This window comes from Scyliorhinus torazame, chromosome 3 (genome assembly GCF_047496885.1).
Source record: "Scyliorhinus torazame isolate Kashiwa2021f chromosome 3, sScyTor2.1, whole genome shotgun sequence".
Lineage (NCBI taxonomy): Eukaryota > Metazoa > Chordata > Chondrichthyes > Carcharhiniformes > Scyliorhinidae > Scyliorhinus > Scyliorhinus torazame.
In genome coordinates, this window is record NC_092709.1 from 80,608,393 (window position 1) to 80,630,536 (window position 22,144).

The following is a 22,144-nucleotide window of genomic DNA, read 5'->3' on the forward strand; positions in this document are numbered from 1 at the left end:
ACTCTTCCATTGCAAGTGAGCAACAATTGGTTGAGATTTCCCAGCACCGCCCATTGCCGGGATCTTCCTGTCCTGTTGAAAGTCAATCACACCCCTCGCGCGTGTCCTGCTAACGAAGGTGTGGAAAGTCCAGGACATTCTTCCATTCGAGAGAACTGTGCGTGTAAATCATCAGGAATATGATGAAATTCAGATTTCCCCAAATGTTTGGAAAATGAATACTGTTCTCCTGTCAGCCAGTGAGAGTTGGAGTGCAGTCCCCTCTCGTCTTTAGATTGAACTCAATCTAAACTCAATTTACCCCTAAACTATCTGAATGTTTCTAAATCCTATTTGCTGATGCTTATAGCTATTTGTTAATGGATGACTAGCAGATGTTCAGCTAAAAAAGCGCTTACGCCCGACATAAAATTAAGCTAAACATCAAGAATTATCTCTCTAACTCCGGACATACCCTCTGTCAGTCCAGTATAATTTCCGGTTAATCCAGTCCACAGCTAGTCCTTCAGGCAAATCCAGATCATTGCTAATCACTCCCTCGCGCTCAGAACCATCCAGATTAGCTCTTTCGATCCACTTCAGGCCTGTATGAGCAAAATAAATCTACAAAAAGCACACAAATAATTCATTAATAAGCTGTTAAACACCAACTAGCTCAGTCCTTTAAATATTAACGAGCTTGCAAACGCATGACCAAGCTATCATTAATAGTAAGCCATTCACCAGCATGAATGGCTTAAAAAGCTATTTGTTTCAAGCTGCATGCAGTGGCTGGAGAACAAAGCACTTTTGAACACACATAGCACTAGCATGAGACACTCTTCAGGATAAGTCTACCAATTAGATGGGCAATCAAGAGGGTCGGATTGGGCATGAAGGTCCCTGGGAACCCTCTGCTCCTCCCGATTCACAATGAGAATTTACCTTCTGGAGCCAGCAGCTCATTCCTCCTTTTCATTGATGTGTTTCCATATCCCATGACATGTAAATATGTTAATTATGTGCTCCATCACTCCCGCATGGGACCCTTGAATGTTTCCCAATGTCCACCAATGTAAAAAAAAGTGGCGGGCAATATATTGTGGACACTTTCGCCATATCTGATTCTAAACTCCCTACATCTTCGACTCCCTTCTTCTTATCAGGGCAGTAGAGGGGAGAAATTTATATCAAATGTTTCTTGTGAGATTGAGGCGTTCCCGTGGATTTTTTTTTTCCAATTAAGGGGTAATTTTTGCATGGCCAATTCACCTACCCTGCACATCTTTGGGTTGTGGGGGTGAGGTCCATGCAGACATGGGGAGAATGTGCAAACTCTACACGGACAGTGACCCAGGGCCGGGATCGAATCCGGGTCCTCAGCCGCGTGAGACAGCAGTGCTAAACACTGCACCACCGTGCTGCCCTCCGTGGGTGGGATTTAATGAGCCAGATGGAGGTCTCACCCACCAGTTGGGTGGGGAATATCCATCAGTTCCATGCGACAGGGAGGCCCAATTGAATTAAGTGTCCATCAGACATTTAAGTGGCCACTGTCAGGTCTTCCCCAGGATTGAGAACCCCTGCTGGCCAATCAGTGGCAGCAGCTCATCATTGCTTCTCAGCACTATGAGGGGAGGGGGTAGCTGCCCTAACAGAGGCCCAGGCTAAATGAGGAACCCCAGGCCATAGGTGATTGAGGGCAGAATGGGAGTCGTGGTGAGGGGATTGGAGAAGAGGGTGAAGTGGGGCGGTGGGTGATGGAGGCAAGAGCATGACAGAGGTGGCTTTCAGTGGCCATGCCCCTCCTGATGCCGGGTCTCTTGATCAGACATTAAGTGCCTTTGAAAGAGCAATTACATAGAACATAGAACATAGAACAATACAGCGCAGTACAGGCCCTTCGGCCCACGATGTTGCACCGAAACAAAAGCCATCTAACCTACACTATGCCATTATCATCCATATGTTTATCCAATAAACTTTTAAATGCCCTCAATGTTGGCGAGTTCACTACTGTAGCAATTCTCTCCTACCTCCCCTATTATGCTGCAGGCAAATCCAACAGAGTTTGTTGGGTGGCCTTTGGGAGGCAAGGCCAGCGATGCCAGTCACACTTACTCCCTGAGACATCATCAAATTCTGGTAGGCTCAGGGATAATTGATGTCAATTGGCTCTTTAATGTGCCTAATTAACAACTTGCCACAAGCAGCTCAGTTTCCCCCATTGACTCGTCCTCACTCCAGCTTAAAATCGCGGTAGGTTTTCCTGACACCGGGACACCGATGCATGGTCTCTCCTGCGATTAAGTGGGCTCAGCCACCAAGTTTCCCACCACAATGGCTGCACTAATTCCAGCCCCATCTTTGAGAGGATCCAGCTCACAATGGATAGCTATTGAGTCCTTTAGAGTAGCCATGAGACTTTCTTTTGGTGCCAAATGAAAATCCACATAGGCTTCACCGGCAGTAGATTAAGCAAGAAAATGTTATCTCCCAATTGGGTGACTTTGGATTTGATACTTGGGGATTTCATGTCAATTTGGCATTCTTAACTTTACTGATTGAGTTATGTTATCTGTTAATTGAATTGCTAGCTAGGGAGGTGAATGTATATTAGGTACTGCACACCTTGGGTAGTTTAAAGAAGAAGATATGAATATCATGGCTTAAGAACATAAGAACATAAGAACTGGGAGCAGGAGTAGGCCATCTGGCCCCTCGAGCCTGCTCCACCAGTCAATGAGATCATGGCTGATCTTTTGTGGACTCAGCTCCACTTTCCGGCCCGAACACCATAATCCTTAATCCCTTTATTCTTCAAAAAACGATCTATCTTTATCTTAAAAACATTTAATGAAGGAGCCTCTACTGCTTCACTGGGCAAGGAATTCCATAGATTCACAACCCTTTGGGTGAAGAAGTTCCTCCTAAACTCAGTCCTAAATCTACTTCCCCTTATTTTGATGCTATGCCCCCTAGTTCTGCTTTCACCCGCCAGTGGAAACAACCTGCCCGCATCTATCCTATCTATTCCCTTCATAATCTTATATGTTTCTATAAGATCCCCCCTCATCCTTCTAAATTCCAACGAGTACAGTCCCATTCTACTCAACCTCTCCTCATAATCCAACCCCTTCAGCTCTGGGATTAATCTAGTGAATCTCCTCTGCACACCCTCCAGTGCCAGTATGTCCTTTCTCAAGTAAGGAGACCAAAACTGAACACAATACTCCAGGTGTGGCCTCACTAACACCTAATACAATTGCAGCATAACCTCCCTAGTCTTAAACTCCATCCCTCTAACAATGAAGGACAAAATTCCATTTGCCTTCTTAATCACCTGTTGCACCTGAAAACCAACTTTTTGCGACTCATGCACTAGCACACCCAGGTCTCTCTGCACAGCAGCATGTTTTAATATTTTATCATTTAAATAATAATCCCTTTTGCTGTTATTCCTACCAAAATGGATAACCTCACATTTGTCAACATTGTATTCCATCTGCCAGACCCTAGCCCATTCACTTAGCCTATCCAAATCCCTCTGCAGACTTCCAGTATCCTCTGCACTTTTTGCTTTACCACTTATCTTAGTGTCGTCTGCAAACTTGGACACATTGCCCTTGGTCCCCAACTCCAAATCATCTATGTAAATTGTGAACAGTTGTGGGCCCAACACTGATCCCTGAGGGACACCACTAGCTACTGATTGCCAACCAGAGAAACACCTATTAATCCCCACTCTTTGCTTTCTATTAATTAACCAATCCTTTATCCATGCTACTACTTTCCCCTTAATGCCATGCATCTTTATCTTATGCAACAACCTTTTGTGTGGCACCTTGTCAAAGGCTTTCTGGAAATCCAGATATACCACATCCATTGGCTCCCCCTTATCTACCGCACTGTTAATGTCCTCAAAAAATGCCACTAAATTAGTTAGACACGACCTGCCCTTTATGAACCCATGCTGCGTCTGTCCAATGGGACAATTTCCATCCAGATGCCTCGCTATTTCTTCCTTGATGATAGATCCCAGCATCTTCCCTACTAACGAAGTTAAGCTCACTGGCCTATAATTACCCGCTTTCTGCCTACCTCCTTTTTTAAACAGTGGTGTCACGTTTGCTAATTTCCAATCCGCCGGGACCACCCCAGAGTCTAGTGAATTTTGGTAAATTATCACTAGTGCATTTGCAATTTCCCTAGCCATCTCTTTTAGCACTCTGGGATGCATTCCATCAGGGCCAGGAGACTTGTCTACCTTTAGCCCCATTAGCTTGCCCATCACTACCTCCTTGGTGATAACAATCCTCTCAAGGTCCTCACCTGTCATAGCCTCATTTCCATCAGTCACTGGCATGTTATTTGTGTCTTCCACTGTGAAGACCGACCCAAAAAACCTGTTCAGTTCCTCAGCCATTTCCTCATCTCCCATTATTAAATCTCCCTTCTCATCCTCTAAAGGACCAATATTTACCTTAGCCACTCTTTTTTGTTTTATGTATTTGTAGAAACTTTTACTATCTGTTTTTTATATTCTGAGCAAGTTTACTCTCATAATCTATCTTACTCTTCTTGATAGCTTTTTTAGTAGCTTTCTGTTGCCCCCTAAGGATTTCCCAGTCCTCTAGTCTCCCACTGATCTTTGCTACCTTGTATGTTTTTCCTTCAATTTGATACTCTCCCTCATTTCCTTAGATATCCACGGTCGATTTTCCCTCTTTTTACCGCCCTTCCTTTTTGTTGGTATAAACCTTTGCTGAGCACTGTGAAAAATCACTTGGAAGGTTCTCCACTGTTTCTCAACTGTTTCACTATAAAGTCTTTGCACCCAGTCTACCTTAGCTAGTTCTTCTCTCATCCCATTGTAATCTCCTTTGTTTAAGCACAAAACTCTAGTGCTTGATTTTACCTTCTCACCCTCCATCTGTATTTTAAATTCCACCATATTGTGATCGCTCCTTCCGAGAGGATCCCTAACTATGAGATCCTGAATCAATCCTGTCTCATTACACAGGGCCAGATCTAGGACCGCTTGTTCCCTCGTAGTTTCCATTACATACTGTCCTAGGAAACTATCGCGGATACATTCTATAATCTCCTCCTCAAGGCTGCCTTGACCGACCTGGTTAAACCAATCGACATGTAGATTAAAATCCCCCATGATAACTGCTGTACCATTTCTACATGCATCTGTTATTTCTTTGTTTATTGCCTGCCCCACCATAATGTTACTATTTGGTGGCCTATAGATTACTCCTATCAGTGACTTTTTCACCTTACTATTCCTGATTTCCACCCAAATGGATTCAACCTTATCCTCCATAGCACCGATGTCATCCCTTACTGTTGCCCGGATGTCATCCTTAAATAACAGAGCTACACCACCTCCCTTACCATCCACTCTGTCCTTCCGAAAGGTTTGATACCCTCGGATATTTAACTCCCAGCCGTGACCATCCTTTAACCATGTTTCAGTAATGGCCACTAAATCATAGTCATTCATGATGATTTGCGCCATCAACTCATTTACCTTATTCCGAATACTACGAGCATTCAGGTAAAGTACACTTATGTTGGTTTTTTACCTCTGTTCTGAATCTTAACACCTCGATCAGTAACCTCTCCTAAGTTATATTTCCTCTTAACCTTTCTCCTAATTTTCCTTGTCGTTGAACCCATATCTTCCTGTAACAACCTGCCGCGTCGCTTACCATTAATGTTTTCACTTCCCGTTTTATTTCTTTTAGTATTCCTGGTCCTATTCACTGAGCTCCCCTCAGTCACTGTACCTTTTACTGTCGCCCTTTTTGATTTTTGACTATGGCTTCTCTGCCTTACACTTTCCCCCTTACTGCCTTTTATTTCTGTCCCTGTTTTACTACCTTCCAACTTCCTGCATCGGTTCCCATCCCCCTGTCACATTAGTTTAAACTCTCCCCAACAGCGCTAGCAAACGCCCCACCTAGGACATCGGTTCCAGTCCTGCCAAGGTGCAGACCGTCCGGTTTGTACTGGTCCCATCTCCCCCAGAACCGGTTCCAATGTCCCAGGAATTTGAATCCCTCCCTCTTGCACCATCTCTCGAGCCACGTATTCATCCTCTCTATCCTGACATTCCTACTCTGACTAGCTCGTGGCACTGGTAGCAATCCTGAGATTACTACCTTTAAGGTCCTACTTTTTAGTTTAACTCCTAGCTCCCTAAATTCAGCTTGTAGGACCTCATCCCGTTTTTTACCTATATCGTTGGAGCCTATTTGCACCACAACAGCTGGCTGATCACCCTCCCCCCCCCCCCAGAATGTCCTGCAGCCGCTCCGCGACATCCTTGACCCTTGCACCAGGGAGGCAACATACCATCCTGGAGTCTCGATTGCGTCCGCAGAACCGCCTGTCTATTCCCCTTACAATTGAGTCCCCTATCACTATAGCCCTGCCATTCTTCTTCCTGCCCAGCTGCGCAGCAGAGCTAGCCACGGTGCCATGAACCTGGCTGCTGCTGCCTTCCCCTGGTGAGCCATCTCCCTCAACAGTATCCAAAGCGGTATATCTGTTTTGCAGGGAGATGACCGCAGAGGACACCTGCACTGCCTTCCTACTCTTGCTCTGTCTTTTGGTCACCCATTTACTGTCTCCCTCAGTACCTTTCACCTGCGGTGTGACCAACTCGCTAAACGTGCTATCCACGACGTCCTCAGCATCGCGGACATGCCTGATTGAATTGTTTATCCTACTGGTCATAATGGACAGGCTCAAACTATTCCACCTCCTCATCTGAAGGTAATTGTGTGAGATGCAAATAATAATCAGTACAAACGAGAAAAGAAAAATAGGACAGATAGTTATATTTTTTAATTAAATCAGAACAATGAAATCAGAGTGTTCAATAATGTTCAAACTCCAGAAGATGAAATGTCCTTGGCATATCCCTCAATAAGAAGCCGTGGCACAGTGATTTCTCAATGTTCTCTACTCCTCCCCCAAAGCTATTGAATCATTCTTCAGTATGTATCAACAGGCACCATTAGCTAAAAAGCATCTTTAATGGATGGGGGGCATGCCTAATCATCTGCTAATCGACTGTAAGAAGCCAAGTCTCATCTTATTCTCAACCAACATTCAGGCACCTTTCAGCTGAGATTTGGAAAATCTATCCAATTTTTAACTGCGACTACCTAGGAATACTAAGACAAATGATTGGCGCGATTCAACAAAAAAGATTCTGGGTGGGATTCTCCGGTCTGCCAGCGCTTTTTCCGGCGCAGTGTACCCCCACTGGTAGTGGGATTTCGACAGCTGGCCAAATAGGGTTTTCCATTGCGGCCACTTCATGCCATCGGGAAACCCGCAGGCATGGATGCACTGCCAGCGGACCGGAGGATCCCCCGACGGAGAATTCCGCTGTCTATGGCCTATTTCGGGTGCGTTTAGCGGGGTGCTTCTTGGCGCTTAATGACCTTGCTACTCGACAGCACTTTGCCATTTGTTTGGCCTCGGTGAGGAACATCCCATCGAGGCCGCACTTCAGTCATTTCCTGCACTGACAAGCTGAGCTCGACAGTGCAGGAAGACTACTCATGGATCAGGGCGCCATTTGTAAAGGCAGCCCCGAACCTTCAACCCTCATCAATGGCCTCCAGACTCCCCCCCCCCCCCCCCCCCCCCCCCCACTTCACTCAACTTAGCTCCTCCAGGGTCCTTGAGGACCCTCCTCACCCCACCACTTATGGGTAAGGCAACCCCAGCATCACCCCAGGCCCCCCCCTCCCCCCTCCCCGGCGCGGGCAACCTGGCACCTGGGTATTTTGGCACTGCCAGCCTGTCAGCATGCCCCAGCCAAAGTGCCCATGTGTCAGGGGAGTGCCAGGCTGCCACACTGGTGAATCTTGGCCCTGGGAGAAACCGGCCTAATGAATCATTTAAATATACATATCGGGAACTCGTCAGGGAGGGTGAGATCCAGATCACGACTTCTCGCGAGATTCCAGTGAATCTCATGAGACATTTCAAGCATTGCGTGAGATTCAACAGCATTGTCCCGACACCAATATCTTTCACACCAGTCCCTCGTTGTGATCTGCTAACTGGGCATAGAACAGTGTTCAATTATGAGACAGAAATAAAGATGGTATTATAAAAGCAAAAGGTCCAGAATTCTTCATTGAAGGATGGAAAGCATATTTATAGCAATGTCTAATATGTGCAATTAAACCCCACATAAAAAACATTTGTGTTACATTTCATGGCTTTGTAGTTACCAAGTACGCAATTTAATGCTTTCCTTGATCAGTAAACTGAATTACTTAAATACTATAAGCTAGAATTCAATCATAATATTAATTGGAAGGACATTTAATGTAATTTTTGGAATATTATTTGTCCAATGCTTTAACAAGGTATATCTGGTTAATACCCAATTTTAAATCATCAATCCCACTGCAAAGGTAAGAGACAGAGAAATGTCACCTAAGTACTGGAAGGCATTGTCATTAACTTCACCAGTCATTTCCAAACTTCTGTGTCTGGAGTATGAATTAAAAATTAACATATTAATTGAAACCTGAAAGGAGGTCTTAACTATATGTATATATAAATTAAAGTCTTTCTTTCAGGGGGCAACCATGTGAAGTTTTAAAATCCTACTTACCTTACTTTCGACAGGGTCATAATCAAGTGCTAAGACTCTTCCCATCTGTCTTTCTAGCACAGTATGATAATCTGTTCCATCAAAGTTTATGCGCCGTATATCCTGGCTATTTGCAAATAACAAAAATGGTCTGGGACCTGTTAAATATAAATTACATTATTTACTATATCAGTTCAAAATCAATGTCATTGGCTAGCAGGCTGGATTTCCGCTGAGTTGAGATGATTCAGGAGCCCTTTAGAAATGATAGCGAGTTCCGATTACAGGATTCCCGATTGCAATCCCGGGTTTCTGATTTTTGGCAGTGCCTTTTAAGGGTGTGGATTGCTTCAGATGAGCTTGCAGCCTGCATTTCTGACCTGGCCGGCTCCATTGCGGGAATAGGCTTGTCCTCCACAATTTTCATGGGGTTGCCCCAACTTTTCAAAGTGTCGCAGTTCATGGCACCTCAGAGTCATTGTGAATCATAGTCTGCATATGGGAACCTTTTGAAAGGTAAGTTCGAGAATTCCTCCTCAGGATAAGCCCCTCCCCATGCAAGCCCTAAGGCTCCTCATGACCCTGTGCCAAGCTGTTGCATGTCATGCCCATTCACCCACTATATATTTTAGAGAAGCAATGAACCACATATTGACAGATGGATGTGTAAAAAAAACTTTTCAATGATTAATTATTCATTGATAACTTTCCACTTTAAAAACTCAATTTTACTATAGCCCAATATAGCTGATACTGCAAGTACTAGAAACCTCTTTATCTTGTGCTAATAAATATTGTGAAGGTGACAGCATAGATCAAAGAGCCAGTGCTGTCAATCAAGCAATGATTTCCCTAAGACTCAGGTGTTTCAATAGGATAATTAATTTTTGGGCTTTCAGCTAAGCCTCATTATGTATCTTGTCTGGGAGCCCGGCAATGCATTAGTCTGTTGAAGCACCTCAACCCCAGGAAAAACATTGTTTGATTGAGAGGTTTGGCTCCCTGATCTATGCTGTCAATTTCACAATGTTTACATACACAAGATAAAGATAGAGATTGTACATGCTTGCTGTTTCAGCTATCAATACTTTGAAGTCTGGATAACTGGCTGCAATAAAAATGAGCTTTTCTTAAGAACGTTATTTACTGAATTACTTTTTAAATAGTTTTTTAAAATACATTATTCTGTCACGATATGGTTGATTGCAGCAATTCAATTTACTATGGGTGAATGGGTATGGAGATGCCATATCTTGGCATAGAGCTCATAGTGGTTATTTGGGGGCATAGTGGGTATGAGGTGAATAAAGAGCCATGAAGGTGGATATTGGGGATGGGCTGACATGGATGGTGCATGAGGAGTGTGTGCAAGGAGTGTTGAGAACTGAGTGTGGGAGCAGCTTTCTGTTTTTATTATAAAGAGGATGAAGACCCACAGCACTGAGGGGGGCCTTTCAAACAACCTGCCTCAGCATTCAGCAGCCACTAAGTCTGCCTCCAAACTTTGTCTCAGATCGGCTGGCCCAACTGTATCCCACACCCGAGGTCCTTGCACCCACCCCCACAATGAAAGTCCCACCCTTACGGGCACTTTCTCCTGAGCCAGGTGGACTGAGCAAGGAATTTTCCCAATTCCCACTACCCACCTCGAGAATGAAAATCCAGCCCGAGGATGTCTCACATAGCAATAATCTCCAGCTTATATTGTAACAAAGAGCACGCGCGCAATGAAACAATAAGGACTTGCGGCCGCAAAATTTATAAAGGGTTCCAGTGGGATATCACCCTCTTAAAAAAAACATTGACCATTCTGGTTTAGGAACCTGAGGACAAGAGGCCAAGGAAGGTGAAAAGGAATAATGCAGTACAGTAACAGTTGCAAAGAGTTTACTTCACAAGTTTGGTTGTAGAGCAGGAGGGTACCCTGATTGGAGGAATTGTGATAGATACGAATTTGGGGAGAGTAACAGCAGTTTTATGGATTTTGCTAAAGAAACAGAGCTTCAAGATTGAGTGGTAGATTGCAAGGGAAGAGTTGAGAGTTGATTTTTTTGAGAAGGGTCGAAGAGGCGGGTTTAGCACAGTGGGCTAAACAGCTGGCTAGTAATGCAGAACATGGCCAGCAGCGTGGGTTCAATTCCCATACCAGCCTCCCTGAACAGGCGCCGGAATGTGGTGACTAGTGTCTTTTCACAGTAACTTCATTGCAGCCTACTTGTGACAATAAGCGACTAGTATTATTATTAGATGGGAATTTCGAAAGGGGGGCAGACAGCACCCAAACAGAATAAACAATTAATAATGTTAGCGAGCATGAATGTTGTGGGAGGGGGTGGGGGCGGGGAGTCTGACAAGGGATGTACTGGGGAGGTGGGTGTGGAGGGGGCTGGTGGCGGGGAACGACAAGAGAATTTAGTAGGAATGGGGCCAAGGGAGCAGGAGTCGGGTCAAATGGACAAAATGCGCTCAGGGAAGACATGGCAGAGAGACAAGAGAAGGGGCAGAGCAAGCCTTCGGGGAAGTCTAGCTTAGGTAGGCATCGGGAAGATGGAGGAAGGATTAAAGACAACCAAAGTCCAAAAAGTTAGTCCAGGAACTCCCTGCACTTGCTATTAGAAGCAAAGTTGTGGTGGAGATTTTAGGCAGCATTTTCTCAGAGAAAAGAGGTTGGGGAAAGGCAATTAGACTTTTCAAAAATAAATAACAAACATAAAAAGTCATTTTTACACATCTATTTGTGACTTGGAGTTTTGTCTGTTGGTAGCACATATTGAACTTTGGATGTGCACCAGTCACAACTTTATTGAAATTAGTTCTTGACATGTGCTCCCATTGGGCAAAGCTCAATGTTGTGATTGCAAATTTGTAAACTTATCCCATGGGCTCGAGTTTATGGCCACGCTGCAGCCAAAAAGCAGCTCGCTACTCCCTGGTTTGCAACACCTCGCGAGATCGTGTTGGATCTCATGAGGTGTTGTAAATCTAGCCCATTGTGGACAGGATCACCTTTTAGCAAATCTGCATATAGTGTGAGACAGTTAGTCTCAATTTAATGTCCAGATTCCCCAGTTACCCGAGGTGTGGGATCAATCTCCTTCGCCTCGGCCATACAGTACTGGTCTGCACAAATGAGGTTGGCACTGCCAAGGTGCCAAGCTGACATTTTTTGTGCAGGTGTGATCAGGCTGGGGATGCCCTGTGTGGGTGTCGGGGAGGGGGGTGTTGGGAGGGGGGATTTGAGGGGGGGCTCTGGGGACCCTTCCCTTCCTAATGTGTTGCGGCTTGGGAGGCGGCATGGGGATCACGTCGGGGGCCTTGGTGATTGTAAGCCATTTAAAAATGGCGTCCCGATCTCTTGCTACACTGAGGAGTTCCTCAGTATACAAAACTGTGCTAAATGCAGCCTCTGTCATGCGTTCCCCATTGAGGCCCTTAATCAAACCCAAGCCGTGTTTTATAGCTGAGAGCGCCGGGAAACATGCAGGCTAAATGCGCTCGCTATGGGACTTTGTTCCCATTTAGTAAAATCGCACCCCAGATTTCTACAACTTGATTTTATTACAGTTATTGAGAGAATGCTTCAAATTGAATAAACGTCCCCAAAGTCTTTCCGTCCCCGTCAATGCTCAGGACACTATGTCCAAAATCAAGAAAACATGATTCATTAAAATTGTCAACATTGACCTGAGGCACTGCAGTGCTGTCCATCATGTTGTAATTGGTATCCAGGCAGGCACTCACATTCCCAAGACACTGGGTTATTCAGTACACAGAGCTGGCTACAGCCACCGTTATCTACTGCAGAGCAACCTGAAAAAAATACTAAATTGGTCATGGAATCACTCATAACCTCTAACCATACACACAATTCATTCTTTGCCTAGCTTTCTTGTCAACAGGGTGCTCTTTAGAAAGATATTCTGGCCTAATGGTGTTTAATACAGATCAATATACTTAAAATAGTTGCAGCTTGAACAATTCATTTTACAAGGGCGTAGAAGGGGTGCCTCATAAACCAGTAGAAACACAGCATTGCAATCTGAAAGTAGATTTTTGTTGTACCAGAAACTAACTCTGAGGAGGTCTTGTGGTGCAGTGGGTAGCATCTCTATCTCAGAACCAGAAGCTCTGGGTTTGAGTCCCATCCCAGGACTTGATGGCCATGAAAGATGCATTCACAATGCAGTCAAACAGGTTGAGTGTGTCTTTCTGCAAATCCTTCCAACAGGCCGATGGCTGGCAGTAAGAGCCGGAAAGACTCCTGGTCAGCCACACTTGCTGCAGAGTGTCGCCCCTAAGCAATAAGCACCTGGCAACAGGCTAGCGACCTGTTCTGGGAATTACTAGCTATGGAAACAGACAGGAATTTGTCTTAGTGCACCACTAGGTGAGGGAAGAGAATTGGAATGGAGAAACTAACTCATACTCTGAAGTCAATTAATTGCATTTAATAGAATTAGAACAATTATGGCAGCACAGTGGCACAGTGGTTAGCATGGCTGCCTCACAGCTCCAGGGGCTCAGGTACAATTCCGGCCTTGGGTGACTGGCTGTGTAAAGTTTGCACTTTCTCTCCGTGTCTGCGTGGGTTTCCTCCGGGTGCTCCGATTTCCTCCTGCAGTCCAAGATGTGCAGGTTAGGTGGATTGGCCATGTTAAATTGCCCCTTAGTATCCAAAACGTTAGGTTGGGTTACTGGGTTATGGGGTTAGGGTGGAGGTGTGGGCTTAATTAGGGTGCTCTTTCCAAGGGCCAGTGCAGACTCAATGGGCTGAATAGCCTCCTTCTGCACTGTAAATTCTGTGATTCTATAACATTTTTATTTTATTTTAAAATTATTATCATTGAAGTTAGCATGTCATCTCAACCAGCTTCATAGATCTCCAAAAGATCATTGGTTACCTAGATTTAAAATGAATGGCTTGGTAATCATGAAAGTCACAATTATAGATACGTAAGAATGTACAAGAACAGGAAATGGTCAGAGTTTAAAAGCACTTTTCAATACCGGCAATCCCCCAATTGTTTTCTTTTGTCAAAAGAGTTTGTAGCTTCTCCGTGAAGTTACTGGTATGATAAGCCCCATTTGTCTCTTGTTATCAATGGTACGAATATTTGCAAGGGGAATCCAGGAAGCAATGTTCCTGCAATGCATTCCTGAATTTCCCAAGGCATTCAGCACCAAGTTCATTGGAAGTAACAGGCTGGATTTCCATCCTCGGTGCTGGAAATATCCCAATTTGCCATGCCCACCGATGGGGAAAATGGTCACATGCGATTTTAATTGTGGTGGTGTGAGTGGTGGCAAGGGAAAGGGGAGGTGGTGTGTGCGGCCAGCTACCCGGGAAAGAGATTGGAGGCAGCCACTAGTGTTGCCGGGTGCCAAGGCAAGCTTCTTAAAAGACCTGCTTTCAGTGCTGTGGGACTTACATAGAACATAGAACAAATAAACGATACAGCGCAGTACAGGCCCTTCGGCCCACGATGTTGCACCGACATGGGAAGTCAATAAACAAAAGCCATCTAACCTACACGATGCCATTATCATCCACATGCTTATCCAATAAACTTTTAAATGCCCTCAATGTTGGCGAGTTCACTACTGTTGCAGGTAGGGCATTCCACGGCCTCACCACTGTTTGCGTAAAGAACCTACCTCTGACCTCTGTCCTATATCTATTACCCCTCAGTTTAAGGCTATGTCCCCTCGTGCTAGCCATTTCCATCCGCGGGAGAAGGCTCTCACTGTCCACCCTATCTAACCCCCTGATCATTTTGTATGCCTCTATTAAGTCTCCTCTTAACCTTCTTCTCTCTAACAAAAACAACCTCAAGTCCATCAGCCTTTCCTCATAAGATTTTCCCTCCATACCAGGCAACATCCTGGTAAATCTCCTCTGCACCCGCTCCAAAGCTTCCACGTCCTTCCTATAATGCGGTGACCAGAACTGTACCCAATACTCCAAATCCGGCCGTACCAGAGTTTTGTACAGCTGCAACATGACCTCATGACTCCGGAACTCAATCCCTCTACCAATAAAGGCCAACACTCAATAGGCCTTCTTCCCAACCCTATCAACCTGGGTGGCAACTTTCAGGGATCTATGTACATGGACACCTAGATACCTCTGCTCATCCACACTTCCAAGAACTTTACCATTAGCCAAATATTCCGCATTCCTGTTATTCCTTCCAAAGTGAATCACCTCACACTTCTCTACATTAAACTCCATTTGCCACCTCTCAGCCCAGCTCTGCAGCTTATCTATGTCCCTCTGTAACCTGCTACATCCTTCCGCACTGTCGACAACACCACCGACTTTAGTGTCGTCTGCAAATTTACTCACCCACCCTTCTGCGCCCTCCTCTAGGTCATTGATAAAAATGACAAACAGCAACGGCCCCAGAACAGATCCTTGTGGTACGCCACTTGTAACTGAACTCCATTCCAGACTTCATCCCAGTTATAATGAAAAGCATAAAGTTCTCTAGCTCTCACCCTTCGCACACTGCCCATGACCTATCCATGCCATCTTATGTCCCATCCAGTCCCCTCATACCTCCCATACAAAGGTATGACGCCGACTGCCCCCATGGCCCCCCCATGCCAAAGGATGCCTCCAACCAATCCCAAATTGCCCCATATGCTTTCCATGCCAAAGTATGCTCCCAACGCACGCCATGGCCCCTCATGACTCACTGTGCCAAGCTATGGCACTGCCATGCCTATTCATTCACTGTATAGGACCAATGAATCCTATCGTGATAGAAGGATGTGTAAAAAAAGAGCTTGTAAAAAAGTTATTAATTGGTAACATTCCAATTTTTAAAAAAAATCCTTTTTAATTACAGCCCAACAAAATTATCAATCACCCACATACTTTAAAGATTCAATAGGACAAAATGAATCCTCTTTACACTTGAATCCTCTTTATAATTTGTAAATAAACACTGCAATTTACAGTATAGATCGGAGAGCCAGAGCTGTCAATCTTTAATGCTTTCTCTGGCACTCCAGTTAATACATTTCTGGTCTCTCGGCCCAAAATAAATAATGAGGCTTTTCTGAGAGCCCTGAAATTTATTAGCCTGTTAAAACCCCTGGGGCGGGATTCTCTGCGAACCGTCGGGGCGGGCAACTCCGGCGCGAAAGAGTGGCGTGAACCAGTCCGGCGCCGGGCCGCCCCGAAGGTGTGGAATACTCCGCATCTTCAGGGGCTAGGCCGGCGACGGAGTGGTTTGTGCCACGCCGGCCAGCGCGGAAGGGGCTTGGCGCCTCGCCAACGGGCGCCGAAGGGCCTCTGCTGACCAGCGCGAGTTGGCGCATGCGCGGGAGCGCCAGCGTGTGCTGGTGTCATCCCAGTGCATGGGGTTCTTCTCCGCGTCGGCCATCGCGGACTGCTACAGCGGCCGACGCGGAGGAATAGAGTGCCCCCACGGCACAAGCCCGCCCGCGGATCGGTGTGTTCCAATCGTGGGCCAGGCCACCATGGGGGCACCTCCTGTGGCCAGATCTCCCCACCCCCCCCCCCCCGAGGACCCCGGAGGCCGCCCACGGAGCCAGGTCCCGCTGGTAAGTGCCTGTTGTAATTTCATAGACGCAATTTCATAGAATTTACAGTGCAGAAGGAAGCCATTCGGCCCATCGAGTCTGCACCAGCTCTTGGAAAGAGCACCCTACCCAAGGTCCACACCTCCACCCTATTCCCACAACCCAACAACCCCACCCAACACTAAGGGCAATTTTGGACACTAAGGGCAATTTTGGACACTAAGGGCAATTTTCATGGCCAAACCACCTAACCTGCACATCTTTGGATTGTGGGAGGAAACCGGAGCACCTGGAGGAAACCCACGCACACACGGGGAGGATGTGCAGACTCCGCTCAGACAGTGACCCAAGCCGGAATCGAACCTGGGACCCTGGAGCTGTGAAGCAATTGTGCTACCCACAATGCTACCGTGCTGCCCCCGTAAACGGGCGGTCAATCGGCCCATCGCGGGGTGGAGAATCGCCGGGGGGGCCGCTGCCAGCGGGGGGTCGGAGAATCCCGCCCCTGATTCTATTGGTTCTATACAGTGTATAACGGGTGAATGGTATAGAATTGCCATAGATTCCCACCATAAAAGTGGATGGGGACATACCTTGGTATGGGTGGCACGAGGAGCATCTTTCGAACTTAACTTTCAAAAAAATTATTTCACGCACACTATGGTTCACGACACCTCTGAGGTGCCATGAAGTACAACTCTATGAAAAGCTGGCCTGACTCTGTGGAATGTGGGATGCAGGCTCACAAACCAGCCGGCACTCTGTTCAGCCCCTGGTGATGGGCAACTCAGTGGCACAGTCATTAGCATCACTGCCTCATGGCGCCGAGGACCCGCATTCGATCCCAGCCCCGGGTCACTGTCCGTGTGGAGTTTGCACATTTTCCTCGTGTCTGTGTGGGTCTCACCCCCACAACTTAGAAAGATGTGCAGGGTAGGTGGATCGGCCACACTATGTTCCCTTAACTGGGGGGGGGGGGAAATTGTATACTCTAAAATTATTTTTTTTTAAAGGCCCTGGTGAAAATTGGCAACCCCAGGAATGGGTTTTGGAATCCAGGAAGTGGGTCCTGGCTGCCATTTATAAAGGTCCATGGAGTCACGCTGACTCCGCAAAAATCCAACCCAATCAGAGCACAATACATGGTCACCAATTGGATAATACATCATTTGGACAATGTAAGAACCTAGGAAGGTCTTTTGCCCAGCCTATTTCTTCACCAAACACTTCTTTCACAGGTTCATTTTTAACTTCACTGTCTGAAACCCACAGACACCACACCAGTCCTCACTCCATTCTTTGCTGAGCCAGTGATTTATCTTTCATATATGTCAGCATTTGAAGTACTAATTGTAGTGATATTCAGATATCAATATACATGATCAATGTATGTAAATGTAGTACAGCCATTTCAACACTAGATGGCTCACAGTCAGATACTATAAGAACTGAATTCCCACCTTTTCTAAGTCAGATGACATGATGATGTGATTCAGAACAGTGAACAAGCAAGACATAGAATAGCTAGAGTGAGAGAAGTTAGAACTAGTTTGTTATAATAGTGTATAGTTCCAGAGTTATCTGTACTGTACTTTAATTCTTTATTGTTAGTTTAGTATTAAGTAAAAGGACTCACAGTTTATTATTTTATTACTCATTAAATAGTTCATCTTTCAACAAGAAGACTATTGATCATTTTATCATCCTGATGGATTCAAGAGTAATATATATATTTTAGATTAGTCATTATTTAAAATATAACACTAATAAATGATTAATTATCATTTGGTGGAAACCACGCCTCAAACGTTCTGTGCTCTAAATACTACAAAAGAGAAATTAGAATGTGATATGGAGTATCTCCTCAAACTATCTAATCAATTAAAAACATTTAATGACCAAAAGATGGTATGGCCCGTACTTTTCTGCTAAAATAATGGTTACGTTAATGGAAATACTACAGCAACTTCAGTCACGGGCAGATATGCTATTAAATATGTAAATTCAAAACTTGCTGTTCATGTTGCGCAGCTCCACCACTACATCTCTAAAACAGCATCTTGTTGTCCATCTCACCAATGAATTGCATCGAGTGTCATGCAATTGCAGTATTCATATAGCAGTATGAACGAAACTCACCACAAAAAGTTACTCTTTCCATTTCAGTCTAACTAACCTTTTAATGACATAACGAGTGCTAATTGCTGCTAAATAAAATCCCTGGAGTTTAAAATTAACGATTATAGATGTGAAGTCTCATTCCTTCAGCTTTTGATTGCTGTTTGAAAATAGAAACTGGCACTGTGGTTAGTACTGCTGGCTCATAGTGCCAGGGATCCAAGTTTGATTCTAGCCTTGAATGACTGTGTGGAGTTTGCATGTTCTCCATGTATCTGCATGGGTATCCTCCAGATGCTCCGGTTTCCTCCCACAGTACAAAGATGTGCAGGTTAGGTGGGTTGGGCATACTAAATTGCCCCAAAGTGTCCAAAGATGTGTAGGTTATGGGTTGTAGGGAGAGGGCGGGGGAATGGACGATACTGAGTTCTCTTTCAGAGGCTCGGTGTAGAATCAACGGGCCGAATGCCCTCTATCTGCACTGCAGGGATTCTATGGATTTGTAAGAAAGTTGAAAATATAGGGTAGAATTTTTCCCCAAAATGACAAAGTGTTAGGGTCTAACAAAAACTGGTGTGCTTCTCTACAAAAACACGGCCACGTTTTCAGACCAGATTATCTGGCACTTAGGGATATGGGGCGAAATTCTCCCGAAACATAGAACATAGAACATAGAACAATACAGCGCAGTACAGGCCCTTCGGCCCACGATGTTGCACCGAAACAAAAGCCATCTAACCTACACTATACCATTATCATCCATATGTTTATCCAATAAACTTTTAAATGCCCTCAATGTTGGCGAGTTCACTACTGTAGCAGGTAGGGCATTCCACGGCCTCACTACTCTTTGCGTAAAGAACCTACCCCTGACCTCTGTCCTATATCTATTACCCCTCAGTTTAAGGCTATGTCCCCTCGTGCTAGCCATTTCCATCCGCGGGAGAAGGCTCTCACTGTCCACCCTATCTAACCCTCTGATCATTTTGTATGGCTCTATTAAGTCTCCTCTTAACCTTCTTCTCTCTAACGAAAACAACCTCAAGTCCATCAGCCTTTCCTCATAAGATTTTCCCTCCATACCAGGCAACATCCTGGTAAATCTCCTCTGCACCCGTTCCAAAGCCTCCACGTCCTTCCTATAATGCGGTGACCAGAACTGTACGCAATACTCCAAATGCGGCCGTACCAGAGTTCTGTACAGCTGCAACATGACCTCCTGACTCCGGAACTCAATCCCTCTACCAATAAAGGCCAACACTCCATAGGCCTTCTTCACCACCCTATCAACCTGGGTGGCAACTTTCAGGGATCTATGTACTTGGACACCTAGATCGCTCTGCTCATCCACACTTTCAAGAACTTTTCCATTAGCCAAATATTCCACATTCCTGTTTTTCCTTCCAAAGTGAATCACCTCACACTTCTCTACATTAAACTCCATTTGCCACCTCTCAGCCCAGCACTGCAGCTTATCTATATCCCTCTGTAACCTGCTACTTCCTTCCACACTATCGACAACACCACCGACTTTAGTATCGTCTGCAAATTTACTCACCCACCCTTCTGCGCCTTCCTCTAGGTCATTGATAAAAATGACAAACAGCAACGGCCCCAGAACAGATCCTTGTGGTACTCCACTTGTGACAGAACTCCATTCTGAACATTTCCCATCAACCACCACCCTCTGTCTTCTTTCAGCTAGCCAATTTCTGATCCACATCTCTCAATCACCCCCAATCCCCAGCCTCCGTGTTTTCTGCAATAGCCTACCGTGGGGAACCTTATCAAACGCTTTGCTGAAATCCATATACACCACATCAACTGCTCTACCCTCGTCTACCTGTTCAGTCACCTTCTCAAAGAACTCAATAAGGTTTGTGAGGCATGACCTACCCTTCACAAAGCCATGCTGACTATCCCTGATCATATTATTCCTATCTAGATGATTATAAATCTTGTCTCTTATAATCCCCTCCAAGACTTTACCCACTACAGACGTGAGGCTCACCGGTCTATAGTTGCCGGGGTTGTCTCTGCTCCCCTTTTTGAACAAAGGGACCACATTTGCTATCCTCCAGTCCTCTGGCACTATTCCTGTATCCAATGATGACATAAAAATCAAAGCCAATGGTCCAGCAATCTCTTCCCTGGCCTCCCAGAGAATCCTAGGATAAATCCCATCAGGTCCCGGGGACTTATCTATTTTCAGCCTGTCCAGAATTGCCAACACCTCTTCCCTACGTACCTCAATGCCATCTAATCTATTTACCTGGAGCTCAGCATTCTCCTCCACAACATTATCTTTTTCCTGAGTGAATACTGACGAAAAATATTCATTTAGTATCTCGCCTATCTCTTCAGACTCTACACACAACTTCCCATCCCTGTCCTTGACTGGTCCTACTCTGTCCCTAGTCATTCGCTTATTCCTGACATACCTATAGAAAGCTTTTGGGTTTTCCTTGATCCTTCCTGCTAAATACTTCTCATGTCCCCTCCTTGCTCGTCTTAGCTCTCTCTTTAGATCCTTCCTCGCTACCTTGTAACTATCCATCGCCCCAACTGAAACTTCACACCTCATCTTCACATAGGCCTCCTTCTTCCTCTTAACAAGAGATTCCACTTCCTTGGTAAACCACGGTTCCCTCGCTCGGCACCTTCCTCCCTGCCTGACCGGTACATACTTATCAAGAACACGCAGTAGCTGATCCTTGAACAAGCTCCACTTATCCAGTGTGTCCAAAACTTGCAGCCTACTTCTCCACCTTATCCCCCCCAAGTCACGTCTAATGGCATCATATTTTCCCTTCCCCCAGCTATAACTCTTGCCCTGCGGTGTATACTTATCCCTTTCCATCCTTAACGTAAACGTCACCGAATTGTCGTCACTGTCCCCAAAGTGCTCACCTACCTCCAAATCCAACACCTGGCCTGGTTCATTACCCAAAACCAAATCCAATGTGGCCTCGCCTCTTGTTGGCCTGTCAACAAACTGTGTCAGGAAACCCTCCTGCACACACTGTACAAAAAACGACCCATCTAATGTACTCGAACTATATCTTTTCCAGTCAATATTTGGAAAGTTAAAGTCTCCCATAATAACTACCCTATTACTTTCGCTCTTATCCAGGATCATCCTCGCCATCCTTTCCTCTACATCCCTAGAACTATTTGGAGGCCTATAGAAAACTCCCAACAGGGTGACCTCTCCTTTCCTGTTTCTAACCTCAGCCCATACTACCTCGGAAGATGAGTCCCCATCTAGCATCCTCTCCGCCACCGTAATACTGCTCTTGACTAGCAGCGCCACACCTCCCCCTCTTTTGCCTCCTTCTCTGAGCTTACTAAAACACCTAAACCCCGGAACCTGCAACATCCATTCCTGTCCCTGCTCTATCCACGTCTCCAAAATGGCCACCACATCGAAGTCCCAGGTACCAACCCATGCTGCCAGTTCCCCTACCTTATTTCGTATACTCCTGGCATTGAAGTAGACACACTTCAAACCACCTACCTGAACACTGGCCCCCTCCTGCGACGTCAAATCTGAGCTCCTGACCTCTATGCTCTCATTCTCCCTTACCCTAAAACTACAATCCAGGTTCCCATGCCCCTGCTGCATTAGTTTAAACCCCCCCAAAGAGCACTAACAATGTCCGCCGACTGGTGCCCAAAACGGCGCCAATCAGACGGGCATCGCGCCGCCCCAAAGGTGGAATGCTCCGCATCTTTGGGGGCCGAGCCCCAACATTGAGGGGTTAGGCCGGCGCCGGAGGAATTTCCGCCCCGCCAGCTGGCGGAAACGGCCTTTGTTGCCCCGCCAGCTGGCGCGGAAATGACATCCCCGGGCGGCGCATG

The 22,144-nt window shown here is 45.7% G+C and overlaps 1 protein-coding gene across 6 annotated transcripts in view; it reads right to left on the reverse strand.

Moving 5' to 3' along the window:
* egf (epidermal growth factor) overlaps window positions 1-22,144 on the reverse strand; it is a 207,226-nt gene that overhangs the window by 78,213 nt on the left and 106,869 nt on the right. For 5 of the 6 annotated variants that reach the window (XM_072495907.1, XM_072495903.1, XM_072495905.1 and 2 more), the window contains 3 exons: window positions 12,299-12,424; window positions 8,636-8,772; window positions 455-603 (listed from right to left, as the gene is read on the reverse strand). In XM_072495907.1, the coding sequence (XP_072352008.1) occupies window positions 455-603; window positions 8,636-8,772; window positions 12,299-12,424 (412 nt within the window). The remainder of the gene's footprint in view (window positions 1-454; window positions 604-8,635; window positions 8,773-12,298; window positions 12,425-22,144) is intronic. The other variant, XM_072495908.1, reaches the window with a different exon arrangement.